Source organism: Melospiza melodia, chromosome Z (genome assembly GCF_035770615.1).
Source record: "Melospiza melodia melodia isolate bMelMel2 chromosome Z, bMelMel2.pri, whole genome shotgun sequence".
NCBI lineage: Eukaryota > Metazoa > Chordata > Aves > Passeriformes > Passerellidae > Melospiza > Melospiza melodia.
Window position 1 is genome coordinate 24,695,754 of NC_086226.1, and position 21,917 is coordinate 24,717,670.

Below are 21,917 nucleotides of genomic sequence, written 5' to 3' on the forward strand. Positions count from 1 at the left end.
TAACTCTAACATCATGTCACAAGCAAGACAGAACTGTAAGTGTTCTAGAGTTATACTCTTGCTTATGGAAAGAATTTTAATGGATTTCTAGAAACAATCATGAAATCTGAAAGAAAGTTTTAAAACCAGTGATTTATTTCTGCCAAGCTATAATCAACTGCCTTAAGAGCTACTTAGCTCCTGTAAGTTATACTGGTATTTTAAAAATTCTCTAGTTTTCTTTCACACTCAATATTATGCACAAAAAAATGGAGCAAAACAGTTTTCCAAGGCTTTAAAGAAGCCTCAGCCCTCAGTTCTGTAAAGTGAGCACAACACTGTCCTTTTAAGTTTGAAAAGATCTGGAATACAAGTCCTATGTAGTTGAATTTCACAAGTAAACCTGCTTCATAATGGGGTGGGGAGTGGGGGAGAGGTGGAACTAATATTTATTTTAAAACAGGAATTGGCAAAAACGTTAGACTGCTACTATCTAATATGCACTGGAAAGGTATCAAGAGACAGAATCTCCTCTGACATTCCCTCTGACTAGGAGCCACCCAACAGCATAAAAAAAAAAAAAAAAAAAAAAAAGGGTTAAGCCTAAGTATTTGACTAATTTACGTAATTTAGACTAATTTGCATATGTATTTTTATCATGTTCCTTTTATATAATTTTCCATTATTCTCAATTGAGCTTTCAGGAGGAGTAAAGCAACCAACTTTACTCAGTTCAGACTAGCATTTGGCGTTTCATGTCACTTTTAAAATAGGAAAAGTTTCTCAATTGTCAAATAACTGCTTCAGATTTACAGGCATTAATTATTTTCTAAATTCTCTCTAATTTTTTAACTAGAAGATAATTCAAATTTACAAATTTTGTTATATTAAGTAGTAACAAGTACAATCAGAAAAAACATGAAATGGAAAACCTTAAGAAGCAAAAATAAACAACTAGAAGTTAATACAGAAGCAGATTATCTGTCACTCCTTGAAAGGGCTTCCTTGTCTTGCTAAGATTCACAATTCTTATAATTCATTCTCAGTGTGAAGTTTCAGACTAATATGCACAGAATTAAAATATATACTTATTATTATAGCAATTCTAACAAAGGATTTTCAAGAACAGTTTGACAGCAGATCAAACTTAGCAGACTGTCGTACTCAAAACATCCAAGCAGATGGATATATGTTTCTAAGTACTTTAATTAAAACCTGAAAACTGCCTGTTTTTTTAATATGAATTTTTATTCTTATTATTTTTTCTAGCTTATCCTGGAATTTTCCAGTCACCTCATTCCACATGTGAAAATAAAGCCCTACAAACAGAAAGATGAGGCAACTAAATCCTTTCAAAACCAATGAAGTTTCATCAAAGGTCTGACCTAAACAAACAAATCCAAAAAACGGTCTTAAGGACTAAAAGAAGTTATGGTAAAAGTTACCGGAACTTCCTATCGAACACAATGCAATTTTATTACTTTCAGAATACTATACTTTCACCAAAGTCTGAGCTACCTACACATCAGTACACCCTTAATGACTTTTGAAAACCTTGAAAGCATACCTTATTACAAAAACCAAAGAGTAATCATGGGAAAGAAGTACAATTGCTAGAATACATTATTCTGGTTTATATGAAACTGTTTTAGAACCCCTTTCTGTTATAAGTATCTTTTTCCTTTTGTTTAAAACAGCAGTTATAATGAAATAGTAAGGCAGAAGTAATTAAAAATATTCTTTCCTTTGTACCCTCAGGCACTGACTTTGCTCAATTTTTTGTTTAAAAAAAATACTCACTTTTAAAATTCTCATTTTTCATCTGATCTGTGATATAACTATACATAATCTTTGTCCACATACTTGATGTTGAAATAGATTAGTTGATCAAAAGAACAGAATATAGCAGGATAGGAGGTATTCTGGTTAAAAGGAAAAGGCTAGTTTATAACCCAGTGTCATTCTTCCATTTTGATTCTGAAGTTCTTTGCAAAAAAAAATCAAAACCAGCCAAACAACCATGTTGCTTTCTAAAAATACAAGAATTCCACTTATTAATTCACAAGCAGTTTATTTTTACTTATATAGTGAAATGTATGCTTCACTGTTTGAGTGCATATAAATTTATCTAAATCCTGGACACCTATTGAATTGAGTCAGTTCAACAGCAATTGAACATTTCACTCTTTATACATTACACATTCTCCCAAAATCTGCATTAAACAAATTAGTCCTGCCATCTGGTCATAACTAAACTGCTCTCCGTTGCAGAAATAGGCCAACACTCCACAAAATAGGTGTCTGGATGATTTACCCAAAACAAGCAAGAACAATCACTCAGCAAACATTATTTGCTTTAATCAATCTCGTCCAACCCCCAAGCCATGAGGAATTATTCTCAACTAACAGAACCAGTTACATTTGCATTACACTGCTTTTGGATGCCCTAATGAAGTTACCTGTCATTAATGATCCAGTTCAGACACAGATTGAGAGAATTAAGGTTTTTGCATCTCTTTACTATTTCCATCACGGTTTCATTGTCCAGTTCTGTGATATGACGTAGATCCAAGCTTGAAAGATTTCTTAGCTATTGAGACAAATATGAGAGAAAGAAATAATCTGAAATTCATTCACATACATAACTGTTGAAAAAATTGTTAATTTTTTGGAAGTTACACAGTATGTGCAAGTTAGTCATGAAAGATATGATTACTATATCTTTTACAAAAAGCAAACATACCAGAGATATTCACAGAATTCAGCTTGAGCAAAGTTGTGATTCAGGCACCCAGTTACTACATAAAATCCAGACATTCTCACTCAAGGCATCATACAACCTACAATAAGGGCCTAGGCCCTCCTCCTCGTAAATACATGGAGCGCAAGATACCAAGGTAAAATATCAACTCATTGAGCCACAGGAAAAATAAGGCATGGAAGGAAGTGAGACAGCATGTTTGTGCTTAGATTCAAATGAATGCAATTAGCGACTCTAGAGTATAAAGCTTTCAAAGTAAACAAATAATACAAACTCCCTGGAAAATACAGTATTTATACTGTAGTCTCATTTGCACAGTTATCAATAACAGATTGGATATTCTAAAAAACAAAATTTGGAGTCACAAAACAATATGATTAGGAGTTATGCACTAATTAAACTGACTTATTCCTAGTGTTAATCATTCCCATGTCCTTCAAAAGCAAACCCTTTTACAACTTTTATCAGTTATAGATGCAAAAAAAAATTTTTTACAGATTTCTCCAGTATCACTTTAGTCATAATAACCTCCAAGTACTGTTTGCTTTTTAGGCTGTCTGAAATAATCTCTGTTATACTCTGGAAAAATAATTGCATTAGGCAATATTGACACTTTAATTAAATTTACTTTCCCTGTAAGAGAGAAAAAATGATCCTCATCAGTGATTTAAGTGACTAAGGATTTGATTAGGTAAAGACATCCAACTGAGATCACAAAATTGGTCCACTTCAGTAGTTAATTATTAAGTCAATGAATTTAGGACAAGTGGGTAGGGGGGGAGGTGGCAGCATGGGGTGAGAAGAAAAGAAGAAAGAAGAGAAAAGGACTTAAAATGTAGGCAGCCTTCCCTAGAAAGTGGAGTTTTGTTCCTTAAGTTTTTAACAGGCTCCAAAAAATGCTGAAGACAAGGTACATGCCATTCCCAAAAATTCTGCAAAACAAGCATAATATCAAGAGCCCTCACCTCTGAGGAACATCTCTAGGGTACATCTACAGAATCTAGGACAATAATATTTCAAATATTATGATACTACCACAGGTGTCACTGTGGAGGTAACTTGCTGTATTGCCACTGAAATTCTGAAATAAACTTTTTTGTGTATTAGGGAGCAGAGCATATAGTGATTGATACTGTGTTGGCAAAAGAGCCACCTTTTACAAGTTCTATTTTAATTTCATACATACTGCACCAGCATCAAGTTTATCTTCTGTATGCCAAAAAAAAGCTCATAACCAATTTCTCTTTTATTCCTGCGTAAATTACAAGAAGGGGAAGCTTTCAGCAACTGTAAATTTCCCCACCTTCATAAAGCTATTCATACTAGATATTTCAGCCTTTAAACCATGCAGGCAATAATGTGGTCTATGCCTATGACATATAAAATACACCTGCTGGACGATTCAACAATAAGTATTTGTTCTATGACATTAAATTACTAAGGAGACTTAAAAGACAAGTAGAAAATCTTCCCACTTAAGAAAACCCCAATCTTTCTTTCTCAGCAACATTCTTATGAGAAGATGACAGTACTGGTGATTCTTTTGCCATTATTACTCCTTACAGACTAAAACATACAAATATACACCAAAGTATCAATGCCTGGAAAGGGGCCAGTACTCCTTTAAAAATTCCTAAAAACTGTCTTCAAATTAGGTAAGAGGTTACAACCATATATTATCTACCTCAAAGATCCAGTGATGAATGCAGCAGAAAGCATTTGAGGTTTCCCAGGTTAAAAAAAAAAATTGGCATTGCATGGCTGGAATCAAAAACTAAACTGATTTCCTAGAATTCCTTTCTACCAAATTGATAGGGTTTTCAAGGTAGATTTTTGCTCCTTACCATTACAGGAGAATGATCATTCCCTCATTGCTTCTTTCCTTCACACTAGTAATAGTCTATCTAATATTATATTCAGTATAGAGCAACTCAATCATCACTTGTCTTTTTCACTGTTACATTCTTTCATTTTAAACACCTGACCTATTTGACAGGTTAATTCTTTTTTTTCTCAAGCACAACATACTCAATGAAGAAAACCTTTGTGTCTTAGAAGTTTGAAGAGACTGTTTCAGATTGATACATACTCAAGTATAACGTAGTCTCTACAACCTCAAAATTGCCATTACAGAAGTGTCAATGGCTTTCAAGACCTGTAGAACTGAATACACACTTGCTCTTGAGACAAATTTGGATCAGTCTGAATACGACAGTGAAAAGAAGACCTCCCTGCCTACTTAAGAGGTATAAACATCCCATTATTGGTCACAGAATTGCAATAAATGCAATTTATTGTGTAAGTAATAATTTTCATTAAAAAAATATATATATACACCTTAACAACAAATTTCATACTTTATATATTACCTGAGAAGTAATTTTGGGGGAGAAGTGCTACAATCACTACTATGAAAAAATTGGAAGAGAAAAACACTAACCCTCATAGCTAAATAGTATGATATTAAAAAGAAAAACCAAACTTCTCCAAAGCAGACAATTAAAAAACAGATGCTTGAGTCCACAGTGCATTCATAAATTCTGACATTAAAATAGTGTACCTTTAAACAGTATTTATTCAAGAGCAAGAGTATATTCCGTGACTTAAATACTCAATCTTACAGAATTAGGATGCACAATATTTTTCCTTTTGTGGTTTTTTTTTAGCCAAAATTATTTTGTTCATGCAGCAACACAATTTCACTGAGCAATTTCAGGGCCCTTCTTCTGCAGACATCCAAGCTTTTCTTGAAATCTTAATTTTACAGCTTTGCAAATAAGCATGCACGAGGAGAATTTAAACTTTGAACTCAGCAACCTCAGTTAAAATGTTTTAATGGAAAAAGAAATATTTAATGTGACAAAACACACAACGCAAATAAGTAGGCAGAGGGCTTAAAATATGAAACAGAAAATAGCAGAATTTTTTAAAAGCAGCAACACTTAAACTAATTTTGTGTAATACTTATAAACACATTCTTGTTGAAATTACTGATTATCACTTACACAAAAGTAATGACATCATTACTTTTGGATCACAGATATTTTAAAATGTTAAAACCTTTGAGGTTTTTAAATACTTTGTTTGGTTGCCTTAAATAAAATTTTATGTTAAATGATATATTTGAACATTCAGAGTTTATCATACTGTTTGTGTGCCAGAATGTCATGCAATTAATAAGATTTCTATCTTGACTACTGAAACTTGGAATACTAAAATATGTGCAGTGCTTCAGGTGATAGAAAATTACTATTACCATTGGGATCATAGGTAATTTAAGGGTAGGTGTATCAACTCCTGTGAATATTTAGATGTTATTGTATAGAAATTGCTATTATAATGGGTACACAATTTTTTTCCCATTGAATGCTTCCCTATTTCCTGTAGAGATATGCTGCCCTAAAAAGCATAGAAGATAACAGAACTATAGAATCATTTAGGTTGGAAAAGAACTTTAAACCTGAGTCCAATTGAAACCTATAACTGAGAAGTCCACTGCTAAACAATTAATGTAAAATTAATCCTCTTCAGCCAAATAATTTCAGAAGGTAAGTCCTTATAAGGACTTAATGAGCTTTAAACTCAGATTTTTGCTAATTAGGCTTAATTTTCTTGACACTCTATGTATACATGCCTTCAGGGAATAAACTGGTCTCTGATTTAAGTCTCCAAAAGCAAATGTATGATTGCAGGAAACGAAAAACAGTAACATGAAAAAAAAACTGTAAACCATATTCTTTGGCTTGTAATATCAATATAATCTATGAAATATTTCTAAAAAATCACTCACATTCATTAATTTTTACTGAAGAGTTGCCATAACTGAACTATACAATTCAGATATACTGTGATCCTAGAATAGTAATCATACATGGCCTAAAGATTTGGAAAATTATTGAATAGTTACAAAGGAGATTATTTTCCCAAAGACTGATCAATATGTTTTGCATATTAATAAGTTTTAATTTCAATTCTTAGGTACTGTGAAACATTAAGGTTCACAGTACCTAAACATTGCTTAAGTAACAAACAAGAAATCAAAAACTCTGTTGGAAGGACAAAGATTTAATTACCTCTAGGGCAGGGACTTTCACACACATATAAACTACATATATAGTATCTGTGTTACAAGACTCATTTCCAGTTTATAAATTATGAAAGTTGCTGTAGAATTCCATTTTTACTGATTCATAGTTTACACCTTCATGTTATTTACTGTCAAGTACTTCTAATAAATTTTTTGGGGCAATAGAGGGGAAATGGAAGTTTCCTAGATCCAACACTTTCAACCATGCACTCTTCTCTGCAATGTCTTTTTCACTTCATGGAAAGAAATGGCAGTTGGGTAAAACCACCTAATTCTTCAAAATAGGAGGAAGAACCTCTTAAGAGGGACACATTTTACTTCATTCAACAAAATCATCAGGTCCAGTTTGACAAGATGCAAAAATGTTCACACAGCACCACATCAGGTAAAATTTCAAGCCAACACTCATGAAGAATGTCCCAGAATCATTGCATTCAAAACCCTCACTTAATGCCTTTTTCCTGTCATTGAAACACTAATATTTAAAAGGGCACATTACTAAAGGCAAACAGATTGAAATAAATCATATTTCACCTTATGAAATCCAGCTTATTATATAAATTGATTAAGATACTGTTTTCCCCGTACCTAGCCAAAGAACAGCAATCATGCCCTTAGGCAGGAAGCTTAATGATTTTAAGATCAGAATGTATGCTGAAATACTACCATAAAAAGAGCAAAAGGCAGAACACCTGGTGTCAAAACAAATCATTTACTAGAAAGAAACCATAAATTACCCCAGTTCAGAAAGGCTCTTGTAAAATCAGTCTTGTCATGTGTAGACTATCATTATGTATCTGTCACACTGATGATGTCTACACTGAATAAGCCCAAAAATTTGCTCCATAAATCTAAATTTTGAATGACTTCATACTGACCACCAACTCAGACACAGGTATCACTAAGTTAGATTGGACATGGGTAACTAGTATGAGATGAAGAAGTGAAGATCACATGATTCCAAAAACAGTTCTTAGATTAACTGTCTTCATGCATTGGTGTTTAGCAGAATAAGTTAGAATTTTTTTTCTGTCGAGGTTCTGTACAAGGATTCATACATAAATAGATATCTGTAACAAAAATTACCAGACAGTCTGTCAGAAATACATGGTGTAGAAGCACAGAGTATATTGTTACAAAGCTATTACTCTTGCATATATACCAGAAACCAAAGGAGGAAGCCAAAGAAGTGGCTTGGTAATAAAACTCTATCTAGATGTCAAGATTTGCTGATGCCAGCTGTACAAAGTCTATTAAAAATGCAACAATTAAACTGCTGAGAAGAAATTACCACAACGGGGGAGGAAAATGCCACTGCTCTTGAGGTCAAAGATGTAACACTAGAAAATCAGTACCTCACTAGAAAGAATACAAAGTTTCTTATTCCCATACAGTTATTGAACAATGATTACCCTTCTGGCTGCTCTGTGCTCAACACTATCACCTAATATGCACAGGCACTTTTCGTATTTGTGTTGATCTTCACACTTACAGGAAAAGCAAAGTTGAAAATAACCAGGGATAAACTCTTGAGAGACAAGGATGTGTGGATGGGAGAATGAGTGCAAACAAGAAAAAAATTATACACAGAAAGCTAATTAAATACTAAAAGATAAAACAAGAAAACAGTCAGTGGAGATGTGGTGAAACCAGAAGATAAACTAAAACATTCTTCCCGCCTCCACAGAAATGACACAGATAAGCGTTGGACTAAATACTCTGATGTCATGGAGGAGGTCATTCACTTCCTTTGTAACGATGTTTGACACATTAAAACTAAAGGAAAATGAAACACATTCAGGTCATCAGAACGAACAACTGGTTTCAACTGGACTCTAATTGTGAATTGCAAATAAACACACTCCTTTTTCCCCTTTCTTTCTGTGTATGTACATGAAGTGCCTCTCATCTTACCCAATAATCATTATTTACATTATCAGTATTTTTTTCAGTTTACAATAATTTCAAGGAAAAAAGGCACCAACCTGATGACATGGTCTTGTTCAAAAAGCAATTTTTTTCTGACTGCCATTGTGTTCAGTACAAAAAGACTGAAAATAAACCCTGAATGTTTCTTCTTTTTCTTAAGTATACAAGACTTTCTCTTTCATACCCCACAATTAGCTATTAAAAAAAGCTCTGCAATGCAGCAGCACTGTAATTTAGAATTTTTCAAGTGGCAGTGTTTTTAAAGAGAGCTAATATTACTAGGGGGAAAATACAGTAATAATAAACTACTCAATTTTTATACATCCATCAGCCCCAAAGCAATTTCACAACCGAGGCCACTGCTGTTATCTCCAGTTTGCACACAGGAAGCTGGACAGAAGGCAACTAGCTCTGCACAGCCTGGAGGGACACACTCACAGGCCACAGAGAGCAAACAGCAGATTCCACATTCTCTAGTAACTTCAGACTGGAATTACTACTAAACGGTTATGAAACACCAGTTAAGTACTCAACACAAAACCAACCACAAATGGTTAGAACAAAAAATTATGTCATCAACAGATGAATTCTGGGAAAGACAGATGCAGCAGATAATGTTACTACTTGCTACAGGTCTTTCTAAAATGCCTGTCCCCATTTTTCTTACAAACCCCCTTTAAGTATTGAAAGGTTGCAGCAAGGTCTCCCTTGAGCCCTCTCCAGGTTAAGCAATCCCTGACTTTCAGTGTTATCACATCACCGTCTTTGCAGTATTCACAGCCTACAAAAGTTGTACAGATACAGCTTGAGGGAAGGAAACAGAAATACCTAAATCTCAAGTCCCAACACGTACCAATTTACTTACAAAGTAATTACATACTAAAAGTCTAAGCATCCTCAGATATTTTCTGAAGGACTATGCTCAATGGGGTTGCTCCAATGTAAATCAGGATTTCTAATAATTTATTATTATTAAACACATGAAAATCAGAAACACATTAATAAAAAGTCAAGCTCTTGACTCTTCTTCAATCAAATAAATGTGATTATAAAGCCATTTTGTTGAAGGATAAGCCATCTAACATTTATTAAATACTCCATAAATCTAGGTCAGAATAATGCAGCAATCAAAACATGTAGCTGAAGAGTGATCTTAGTGGAAATTTCCCACCAAGCCTTGGACTACATACCCCATCTATGTAAAATGTCTAAATTTTATACCTCCCATATTTATGTTGTATATATAAACATAACCTATGGTTATATAAAGGTAGTTTTCATATGATATGAAAATATTTGTATAATTTCTTTCTCCAACAGATATGCACACCTTTTGCTCATCACTTCAATATACAGTGATTTTGAAATTGCATCCTTTGAGGTTGTATAACTTTGCCGTCCAAATTAATTTCCCTGGCTTATTTCTTTTTGCATGTGTTCCAAATGTTTTCAATTCTTCAGTATCTTCAGCTAAGCAGCTCTAAAATTATGAAAGTAATTGACCGATATGCTGAATGGTTCTGTATAACAATAGGAGACCTTTACAGCTGCATCAAGAAAGCCTTTGCTTTCAGCAGTCACACTCCATTTTTATTAAATATGCTCTCTACTTCCTACCTCAAGATCTCCTTAACTATTTCATGTTTGCATGATCCCTGGACGTACTTTCAGTTACAAATTTTAATTAGATGGTGTTTGTTCACCTCATTCAAGTAATCCATTTTATTGAAAACTTATATTACTTTCTGCAGATTCACTCAAGTAAATTTTCCCACACATCACTCACTCCTGTTATGCAAAAGAAAAAGGAAAGAAAATAAAATGTATCTGTCATATTATCTGTGTCAAATAAGAAGATGAATATAGTCAAAGTGTATGTACACAGGGGGTACACTTCTGCAACCAGCGGTCTGTCTAAATCTCTTGCAATTAGAATTTTGTATTTTAAAATGGAATTTTGTTTTGTTTGCAATGGAATCAGCTGCAATTACATATTTTAAAGAGTTTTGACCTGAACATCATTGTTGCTTGTGAGAAAATGTATAGTCCCATAAATATATTTTTGGTAAAGTGTTTTTATACAGTGAAATCTAAATAATGCTAAGTTCACTCACTCAATCATGTTTCTGTCCATGTCAGTGCTATAAATCATACACATAATCTTATCCTGGCTGACACCTATGACATGGCTGTAGTCCAAAACACTAGTGACTAGCAGAAGGTAGCTATGATACTTACATTGGTAAGGTGAATGACTCCCTTTGAAGTCACAGAACAGCCCATGAAACCAACATACTGCAGCTCAGGGCAATGTTCAGCAAAAGCTTTCACCGACTGATCTGTCACCTACAGAAAAGATAAACAGGTAACAGCTGAAAAGGTGATATAACCACATACTTAACACCGCTTAAGACATTTCTACACAACATCGGCTCATTTAGACCATTAGCATTATTATAACCATTACTATTATTTCTTTCAAGAGTTTGAGAGAGATTATTGGGTTTGCACAGTTATGCATGGACATATATACATGAAAATTAGGAAGAAAAAATATTTATGGCAGAAGGCAGAGAAAAAAGAAACACAAGACAGCAGATGATAGCCACAAATTCAGATCTTACTGTCATCCTATTTATGTGCAAATAACCCAAGAGACAATTCTATTCACTATTTTCATAAATTATATATAAAAATGAAAATATAACAGATTAGTTATTGTCATCCCATAGATTAATACCATACCCATCATTGACTTTGCAAAGAATTTGAATTGTGTGCTACCTTGAATTTATATGCCTTGTCTTATATTTCTTTGTAACTAAAACACAGCAACTGAAGATTTCAACTTAAAAGCAGTATTACATCTGTTTCTCACATGAGACTAGGTAATCTCATGGCAATATAGCACTGTGTCAGTTTTCAGACAAATGGAGATGTTATCTAGTTTATTATTGAGATTTATTTATTTATACAACTATTTTTCATCTACAATTAAGTTTGTTTTGTAAAATTTAATAACTATAAAACACAATCTATTGTGTAAATGCATTGCTTTGTAAGTAGACTAAATGATCAAAAGCAACTTTGTGAAGAATGTAATACTGACATAAGAACACTTCAGAGGACATCTGCACACATTCATTTAAACAAGTAAAGTTTGTTTTCTTTTTGTTTTCTTTTTTTCTTTTTCTTCTGAGAAGTATATATTCCCAGTGCAAATGGCAGTAATGAAAAACCATATACTGACTGTGGGAAAAAGCCTGTATTTTCCAGCTACATGGCTCAGGAATGTCTCACTGTGTCTGGAATTCTAACTCCTGAATGCTGAGAACATTCAGAATTTCTATGGATGCCTTCCTGTTCCCACAGAACCAAAAAAGCAAAAGAAGTTTTGAAAGATGTAGTGCACAGCTGAGCCTCAGGTGAATTCATATAGGAACACTATTCCTGCTGTGCTTTGGATCACCATCACCCAGAGCTTCAACTTGCCCAAGATGTCACAATCCTGCACCCTGGCAGCAATTGGTGACCTTGGTGAGGACTCTGGCAGAAGATGTTTTGAAAAGATAACCCAGAGATACGGATTTATAGGCCCATTACCTCATAAAAGCTGTATTGCTTTAGGGTTACTGAAAATTGTTAGAGACCTAGTGCAGGGTTACTGAAAATTGTTAGAGACCGCAAAGAAACAATTTCTCAGTGAGCAGAGATTTTTACTGCTGCACATCTGCCAAATAAAAGTAAAAGGCAAGCCTCTTAGATTGTGTATTTAGAACCCAATTAGACTGAAAACAGGCCAAAAGGAAAGGAAAAAGCATTAGCTGAACAGATTCAATCTCAAATTGGGTAGTGATTATGGGGTATCTGCAGAGACCCATGTCTCAGGTCTGCCTGCTTGAACAAAAGCAAACCACTATGGCAAGAAATTTCTTCTCTGATTTGATGACACAGTGTTACATTTTTACTTTTGGCCACTCCTCTCAACTAAGGACAGCCAATCAACTATTACTTTTTTTGAGATATTGATTACCAAGAACCTGTGACAAATACTATCACAAGTCAAAGGCTTAGAAATTTACTCATGATGCTACCAGAACCAAACCAGGGCTGCGGAAAAAAAAGTCTATCTACTAAAGAAAATAAATTAAAATCTCTGATTCAGCTAATAATCTTAGAGAAGGACTATATTACAATCTTAGTCTACCCTCCCTACAGAAGATTCAAGTGTAATTCTCTGTTGCAGACAGCTTTGTCCTACCTATCACGAAAATGTAGTAATGAAAAATCAGTAGCATAAATGCCTAATATCACAAATTCATTACAGAGCTTAAACCTTCAACTACAAACAATTTCTTATAAATAGCTAACATTTAGGTGCATGAAGACTTTGAAAAATGACATTTTGAATGCAAATAATAAAATTACTATGTCTTAAAATATCTACTTTCCTTACTAGAGTGTTTTGTGTAATCTAAACAAAACCTGTGGAAAAATAGTTCTAATAAAATTAATAGCAGTTGATTGTGACCATTTATACTAAACATTTTACAAATCAGCAATGAGCCTTCTCAGTGCTTTTTAAATATGCAGCATTTTTTTTAATCAGAAAAAGATTCTTCATTACCTCTGTATGTCTCATGATTTTACAGTCAAAAGGAGTGTGATATAACCTGATTATGCCTTGCAATTACTGTGGTAGTTCAGACACATATTTTGTTACTGCAAACAACTTGTTCTTAAATCTTGACTTATAAATAAAAAAAAGCAGCGTTTCTGTCATTTGTTGTCAGACAATAAAACTCCACCATCTGGAGAAGATTACTTCAACTTTTATTGGGAAACACTGTAAAAATTGTTTCAATCAACTGTACCTTCCTATGAGCATCCTTTGTTATACCAGTATCTAGGAATTAATTACTTCTTTTTCAGATCCTATGTCATTTATAGCAATTGATTTTTTTTTAGCATGCTTCCCATTCAGACAGCCTGTAAGTAAGACCATTTGATATTCTGTTTGGTTAAACACTTTAAATATGACTCCACTTTCCTATGATTGAATTAGCTGGGAAAGAATATACATATATGTACTTCTATATTTATACACACATACACTTGCAATTTCATTAAAATGGCTTATCCTAAGATGAATGTAAGAGACTATGCATGGAAACATCAGATCAAAATACCTGTAATTCTAAACATCTGCTAAAAGGTTAAAAGGTAAAATTTATATTACACCTTTTTTTTCTTCTTTTTTTGCAGGGTTTGGGGAAAAGAAGAATGTGTAGTGATTTGGAATTTATTTAAAACTTGCATATAAACTGGTAGTTAAATAAAATTACTTAGTTTTCATTTAGAACAACAGACAACTAAATCCTATCAGTCCTTATTTATATATGGCTCAAAACCATAATGATACAATGTTGGTATGCTTAAGTTTGGTTGGTTTTGGGTTTTTTTTAATTAGATCTATTTGCATTAAGGAAAAAAAAAGTAGGAAAAGTTCAGCCATATCTGAAAAGGTGATCAGACATTGGGATGGGCTTCCCAGGAAGGTGGTGGAGTCCCTTTTCTAAAAGGTGTTTAAAGGACGACTGGACATGGCACTCAGTGCTCACTGACAAAATGTTTGGTCAAAGCTTAGACAGCTACCCCAGAAGGTTTTCCAACCCAGCTCATTCTATGATCTGTGATACAGAAGCAACAAAGTTAAAGTTAAAGGACACTTCTAGGACTGGAAACATCTCTTCTTCTGCTTAACTAGGCCTTCTTCTTATTCACCATCTGCAGCATCCAGCACCAACAGTTTCTATACAGACTTAAAGTTCTGTACTAACTCCAATATGCAGCCTGGGTCACTGTTTCTATCAGAAGTAGGTTCCAGAAATAGCAATCTCTTTTACCATATGAATGTGTTTTATACTTGTAAGAGATCATCTATTCAGCAGAATGAAAGAAAAATAAGTGAGTGATGAACAAAGACAAAAAAAGCATGGAAAATTAGCAGTGATATGTATGCAATGATTATGCACCTTAACACTGCCTCTTTGTTATGCAATGTGTAGCTGTATGCTAAATCTTCACTACTCAGGAGATAGAACAGGTGCATAAAATGTGTATTATAAATATGGCTTCTGTGAACTAACAATTTTTTAAACAACTGACATTCTGATGTATTATACAAACAGATTAGACTAGCATAATCTAAAACCAGATTACCATAAAAAAAACCCTGCAGTTTTACAGAAATGACCCTTGTCAACAAAGACAGAAATTCACACACAATTCTATTACAGATCACAGTACTGTTCTTCCAAGAATCTTTAGTAATTGGATTGTCTAGTCGACCTTCACTGACTTTCATTCATTGTGTCTTGCTTCATGTTAGACTTGCTTTGAAAAAGTAATATAAGATGATGAGGAGAGATTTATAAGTTATGCACTAAAGCATTGTGAATGGGAAATACGCTGGTCTGGAACTAATGGCACAGATTTTGCTCCTATCAAAAAGATCTATGATAAGTGAGATATGATTTAATCATTTTCTTTTTATGTATTGCAGCCTATTATATATGAATTCCAGTTCTGCATTGTTTTACAGAAATTCAATATCTTGCCTACTCTGAATTAGATTTTTAAGTATTAGTTTATTTTACATTCTATTCAATAAATGAAAGTGCAAAAGGGAAAAAACAGAGACAATAATTCAAAAAGAAAGACTGAGGTGCAACAATAACAGCCACTCAAATTCCAACTAAAAAGCCTCACAATTAATGAACACCTACAGAACCTAAAACAGAAGCAACCGCAAAAAAATACAGGAATATAAAAATCAACTGGCACAGAACGAATACCCTGTTCTCTTATTTAAACAGGTGCACTACTTACTGTCTGTAAGTAGATCTCAATATGCAATTTTTCCATGCAATATACATAAATAAATGTTGCAAAAATATTCCTCAGAAGAATGAACTTTGCTGGAGTAAAAATACGCTATCATGTAAACAGAGAAGAGTAATGAAGCTAAGTAATCACTACACAAGGCAATACTAATGGTAGAATAAATCCCTTTTTTCCCAATTTCTTACTCCATAAATTTTTTCTCCATTTTGGTTGGACGCCAGCTTAAGCAAACTTTATTTGAAGTTTGAAAAGAAAGAAAAAAAGAAAAAAAGAAAAAAATAAAAAAAGAAGAGCCAAAAAAAGAAAAAGGGCCAAAGAAAGAAAAAAAGAGCCAGGGAGAGCTTAATAAAATTCAGTTTTATGTCTGAAAAGAGATTAAGTTTGCAAAAATCTCTCCTGCCAATTCAGTCCTCAAACTTTCTTGCCTTACCTCTGCATTGTCATCTGCTACAGACTGAGGCCCACATGCCACCCACTCTGAAGCCTGCCCCGCATGAAGCAGATGGCTACACCATCCAAGACAGTGTTTAAGGTCTCAAACACTCAATGTGCGTTTCCCTGGTCTGTCTCCTGGGAAATCACTGTGTGCCACAACCTACAATGATGTGCAGTTAGCTGGTATAGTTTTGGTTTAACTCTTTTTTACCAAGACTTCCAGAATACATTAATTTCAAAAGATTCAGGCAAACCACACAAAGCAAAAGCATTTAATAGGGACTAATTTAGATCACAGGTAAATTCGACTAAATTCACAACTATGCAATACATACAAAAAATAAATATAAAGCAAAAAGATTGCTGATATACAAAAATGTCTATATGCTGTAAACTGAGGCATTCAGGTTACCACTGTTCTACTAGCAGAAAAGAAATTGGATATCACTACATGAACATCTTTTAAAAAATCCCAGTAATGAGGCAGTTTTGAGAGAAGATGCTTTACAACATGTGTGTGTTTACATAGGTACTTTGTACTTAGCTTAAAATTTGCCTTACTATCTCTAAATTTATCAGATGATGCCTCTTTCCCACAAAGGGAAAGATTACTTTGCCTCTCTTTTGACTAACACTTCCAAAACTATGTTTTAGGGTAAAAAGTGGTCAAAAGGAGGGTAAAAAGAAAGATCAAAGTATTAAAGTAGAACACTATTAAATTTTAAACAGCTAAATTAAAGCATATAGTTAAAAATATTTAAGATTATACATATCTTCCTAGTCCTGTGAGTAGGAAATTACAAGTAAATTCCATTATAATTTATCCAAATTTAAATTTAAGTAAAAATTCCATTTCATTTTTAAATTACTTTCCACAGGAAGATGCAATATTTTAAGTATTTACTAAGAGATTTAGTCCTAAGAATCCATCAAACAAACCAGGGCACTCATTAGAATCAGTTCCTAACAATATTTTAATAATATAATTTCTTAGACATAAATTATACTGTTAAATTGACCATAAATATAAACCCAACTAATTTTAAATTATTGGTAATTCAGCACAAACTTATCTTAGAAATACAGACAAATAAAGACAGCTATATACAAATATAGGGCTCTTCTGCCATATCTCCCTCAGAAAACAACAGGCAGAAATTGTGGAAAATGAAGTTTATGTTCCAAAGATTTATTTAAAATTTAAACTAGAAAGGACTTTTCCTATTCAAGAGGACTGATACACTGCCTGCTTTCCCCAAGCATCAACTTAAATTATATTTGTCATAAAAGCTGTGACAAAGTAATTATTATTGGCAACATGCATTTAATTCATGACCCCATATTGCAATTACAGAACACTGACAAAAAAAAGGCATGGATAATCTGTCATCACACTCAAGTTCTTCGGACACCCAAATTTCATTAGTGAACAGCAGAAGGCAAGGCTCATCTTAACTAACTGCTAGAATGTACTTCTTCACCTTCAGTAAATTCAACAATTTGCTTAATCAAAACAGAAATTCAACAACTTCCAGCTTTAAGCACCAGTAGTACTACCAATTTCTGTGAGCACTCAAAAGTGAAATATAAGTATTTCTATTCTGCATATTTGAAGGAAACTAACATATTTGAAGGAAATTATGTCCATTTTTTAACGTATACGTGTAACGATTCAGTTAGATCTTCAATCTTCTCACAATCTTGATTTATAACTTTGAGAGGTTCCTTTTCATTAGAAAAAAGATCTTTTTACACAACAAATGTATAGTCTTTCATGAAATAAAATATTGCATTATTAACTGAAAGGGATTCATTAATCCATCACATAAGTGAATTTTTACAAACAAGTTAAAACCAAATTTCTTTGTAAGTAAACCTTATTTTTAGATGTCCTGTGCACCCCTGCTACCTCAGACCTCATGAGAATATATACTCGCTCTGAGGCATTTTGTAACAACTCACTACCCAGCTTCACATTTGACAGGAGGGGAAGAGTGAAGAGAATGGAATTGCTCTCCTTGCCCTCATCCTTATGCATCACTCCAGGAGTAAGTATCACTAATCTGCCCATGATACAAGAGGAGAAGACAGTCTAGAGTGTAAGGACTGAAGAGTTGCAAGGAGCATTTTACGTTACGTTTACCAGCTGGCCTCACCACCTACATAATGGTAACATCAACTAATTTAAAACACCTTAAGTATGAAAACAATCCCAAAATTTTGCAGTATACTCAATTCAATACTCATAATTTTATAAGGTACCTTTTTAGAATGCATCTGGATTTACAGAGTTTCTCCCTGGTTTCTAAGAGGACTGAACAACCGGCTATCAAGACCAGTGTTCCTGATTTATCTTGGTAATAGTGAAAGGGTATACAAATCATTCCTAATTACTCCAACATGATTTTCAGATACAGAACTCTACGTACCCCCGTTAAAGGCCAAACAAAATACTCCTTCCATTTCTGTGGCACACAGTATCACTTTTTAATCTTATTTTCTTTTTGTTACTGATGACACTAGGCATCAAAAAGGTTATTTTCTGGTCTATTTTGTCCTGCAAATTATTTAGTACTAAACAAAACAACATATTTGGAACATATAGAGTTTGAAATACTAAATAACTGCAGACAACCACTATCTTCAAACCAGTTTAAATATCTTGGTTAGAAAACAAATCTAAATTCTCAATATAAATTATCTATGATTCCTGTTATCTCACAATTTTACTAAGTGCAGTTTTCATGCATTTGTATTAAACAAAACTATCAGCACACCCTAATTTATTTGTTGAAAAATGCAAATGAAATTGTAAAAGTAATTCTTCATCTTATAAAATACTCTCATCAAAAGAACATTTATTATCAAAATATGTTTACTCTGGACTTAGAAAACACTACTTTCAAAACTAAACATCTTTCACCAAACAGCATGTATCATAACCTGATAGCCTACAAAATGTAGACAATTAAAATAAAAAATTAAAATAAATTACAAAATAATTTTCAAAAAATTAAAATAAAAAAGAGAGTACCAATGCATTATAAAATTTTTAACAAGGGTCACACACTAGGAATACTGTACATTCACAAATGGCTACAGGAAAACCGAATCTTTCTCAGCATATTGTTTAAGCAGAAGAATGCACGATAAATTCTTAAAATTAAAAATAATATTCCCCTTTGCTTTCACAATACTCAATCAAACAAACAAAGGTGTCCACATGCTAAGAAATACATATAAAGTATTTTATTTCGTACCATTCTGAATACACAAGAAGAAAAAATTTCCATGTAACCACACAATAGGTCCATGGTTCAGTGGTCTAGTAGCTTAGTATTTCCTCCTTGTCTAAGAAGTGTATGAATAAAATATTTATTCACTCGGGGACAAAAGATGACTTTGCATTATCTTCACTTTTAATGCTTCCAGAGCTATAGAGGCATATTTCCTATTCCGTATTATAAGTTTAAAAAATCCTCTTAAAACCCCAGTTTATTCAACAGCTTTACTGTTCACCCTAATAGAATAATCTCATTACCACCTCAAATATTTTTTAAAGAAAGTAATTTTTATTTTTGCTTCCTCTGTGCAATTTGAACTTATACACTCCCATTAAATTCATTTACTCAGGCAAATATATCTGTTTACCACAACTTCAATGCTTTTAAAGTCGCTGGAAATTTATTTTACAGTACACATTCATGTAACAAGTGTTTTATGCTCACACTGTTTCCCTTCTAAAATGGCCTCACAAGATCACAGTAATGTTCATAAATAGGAGGAGGTCATCGTAATGAAAACTATTAAATACTATTATGTCTGCATCCTTTTGGTTAACTCCAAGATCATTCACAGAAAAAAACATTTCATTTGCCTCATTACTCTGATGACCTTCTGAAAGCCTCCTAGATACTTAAATAAACCCTATAATTTTCCTGGTCAAGAACCTGAAAAATTCATGTCCCTTTCATTAAAAACACAATCACCTCCCTAGCAGAAGTTTGTTTTGTCATCACATCTCTCTCATGGGTAAAACTTATCTATCATCCTTGTAGTGTTTTTATTTCATATGAAAAACTTAAATACCAACTTAGGCAATATTCTCACTGCTATACCAACTCAAAAAACAATTGCTTCTGACAAATTCTTACATATTAAAGCTTTTGTTCATTACAAAGAAACACAACAGTATGAAGTACTGTTACTCCCTCTTTACCCAAAGTAACTATATGCATCACTGTGGTGTGGCATGCTACAGGGATAAATATTTTTCACATAGTTCACTAGGTATAAGTTTCCTCAGTGAAACAACTTGTTAAACAAAGTGATTAAAAAATATCACTTTATTTAACATTTTGTTAAAAGTGTTAAAATGATGCAAGCCAAAACACTAATATAAGAGTGATGTATCTATAACCAGATCCCTTCATCTATCCAATATAATCATATTCCTATATGCAATTCATTAAAGTTTGTGACATTTACATAACAGTAATATATATATGGTAAAAGAGCCACTGTAACCTGAGGCTAACATACAGACAGCAAATACCTGGTACTTAAGCCTACAAAACCACCATAAATTTAAGAGTAAAAATAGGTTTGATGCCTTGGCATCAAATGTTTATTTTAGGAATTAGTAAATACAACTGAAAATCTACTCTTATCATGAAATAGTTTGCGCTGGAAGGAACCTCTAAGATTACCTACAACTCTCATGCCATGAGCAGGGACACTCTGTCCTAGTTCAGGCAGAAAAGTGTCCCAAGCAACCTGACCCTGAACACTTCCAGAGATGGAAGATCCACAACTTCTCCAGTCAGCTGTTGCCAGTCACTCACCACCCTAACAGTCCAGAATTTCTTCCTAATTTGCCATCAAAACCTACTCTCAAGTTTGAGTCCCTTGCCTTTTGCCCAGTCACACTATGCTCTTGTGAACAGTCTCTCTCCATCTTTTCTTAGAGCTCTGTTCAGTACTGGAAGGCCACAATTAGGTCACCCTAAAGCCTTCTCTTCACTAGGCCAAACAATCCCATTCTCTCAGCCTTCCCTCACAGCAGAGGTGCTCCATCCCCCTGATCACCTTGGTGCCTCCTCTGGCCTCTCTCCAGCAGCTCCATGTCCTTCCTGTGCCGGGACCCCGGGGCTGGAGGCAGCTCTGCAGGTGGGGTCTCAGCAGAGCGGGGCAGAGGGGCAGAATCCCCTCCCTGCCCTGCTGCCCAGGGGCTCTGGGTGCAGCCCAGGACACACTTGGCTCTCTGGGCTGGCACTGCCCGTGGCTGGCTCATGTCCAGCTCTCACCCACAGCACCCCCAGGCCCTTCTGGGCAGGGCTGCTCTCGATCTGTTCATGCCCGGCCTGGGCTGGCACCAGGGATTGCCCTGACCCAGGGGCAGCACCTGAGCTTGGCCTTGTTGAACCTCGCGGGATTCCCATGGGCCACTGCTCGAGCTTGTCCAGGTCCCTCTGGATGGCATCTGTCCCTCAGGAGTGTCAGCTGCACCACTCAGCTTGGTGTCATCTGCAAACTTGCTGAAGGTGCATTCAATCCCTTCAAGGTGTCATTGATGAAGATACTAAATAACACTGGTCCCTGTATCCTGTCCCCTGGGAGACACGTCTTGTCACAGATGACCATCAGGACTCTAAGCCATTCATCACTATCCCCTGTAGAAGACATCCAGCCAGTTCCTTACCCATTTAACAGCCCACTCATCAAATCCATCTCTCTGAAATTTGAACAGAGAAGCATGTTTTAGGGGAATTGTGTCAAAGTCTTTGCAGAAGTCCAGATAAATGGCATCTGTAACCCCTC

General features: G+C 34.3%; 1 protein-coding gene across 1 annotated transcript in view; it reads right to left on the reverse strand.

Annotated features, from left to right (window-relative positions):
• The window catches only part of FBXL17 (F-box and leucine rich repeat protein 17), a 275,693-nt gene that overhangs the window by 177,757 nt on the left and 76,019 nt on the right, over positions 1 to 21,917 (reverse strand). Inside the window, exons 5-6 of the mRNA XM_063181044.1 lie at positions 10,995 to 11,102; positions 2,439 to 2,569 (exon numbers count right to left, since the gene is read on the reverse strand). Coding sequence (XP_063037114.1) covers positions 2,439 to 2,569; positions 10,995 to 11,102 — 239 coding nt within the window. The remainder of the gene's footprint in view (positions 1 to 2,438; positions 2,570 to 10,994; positions 11,103 to 21,917) is intronic.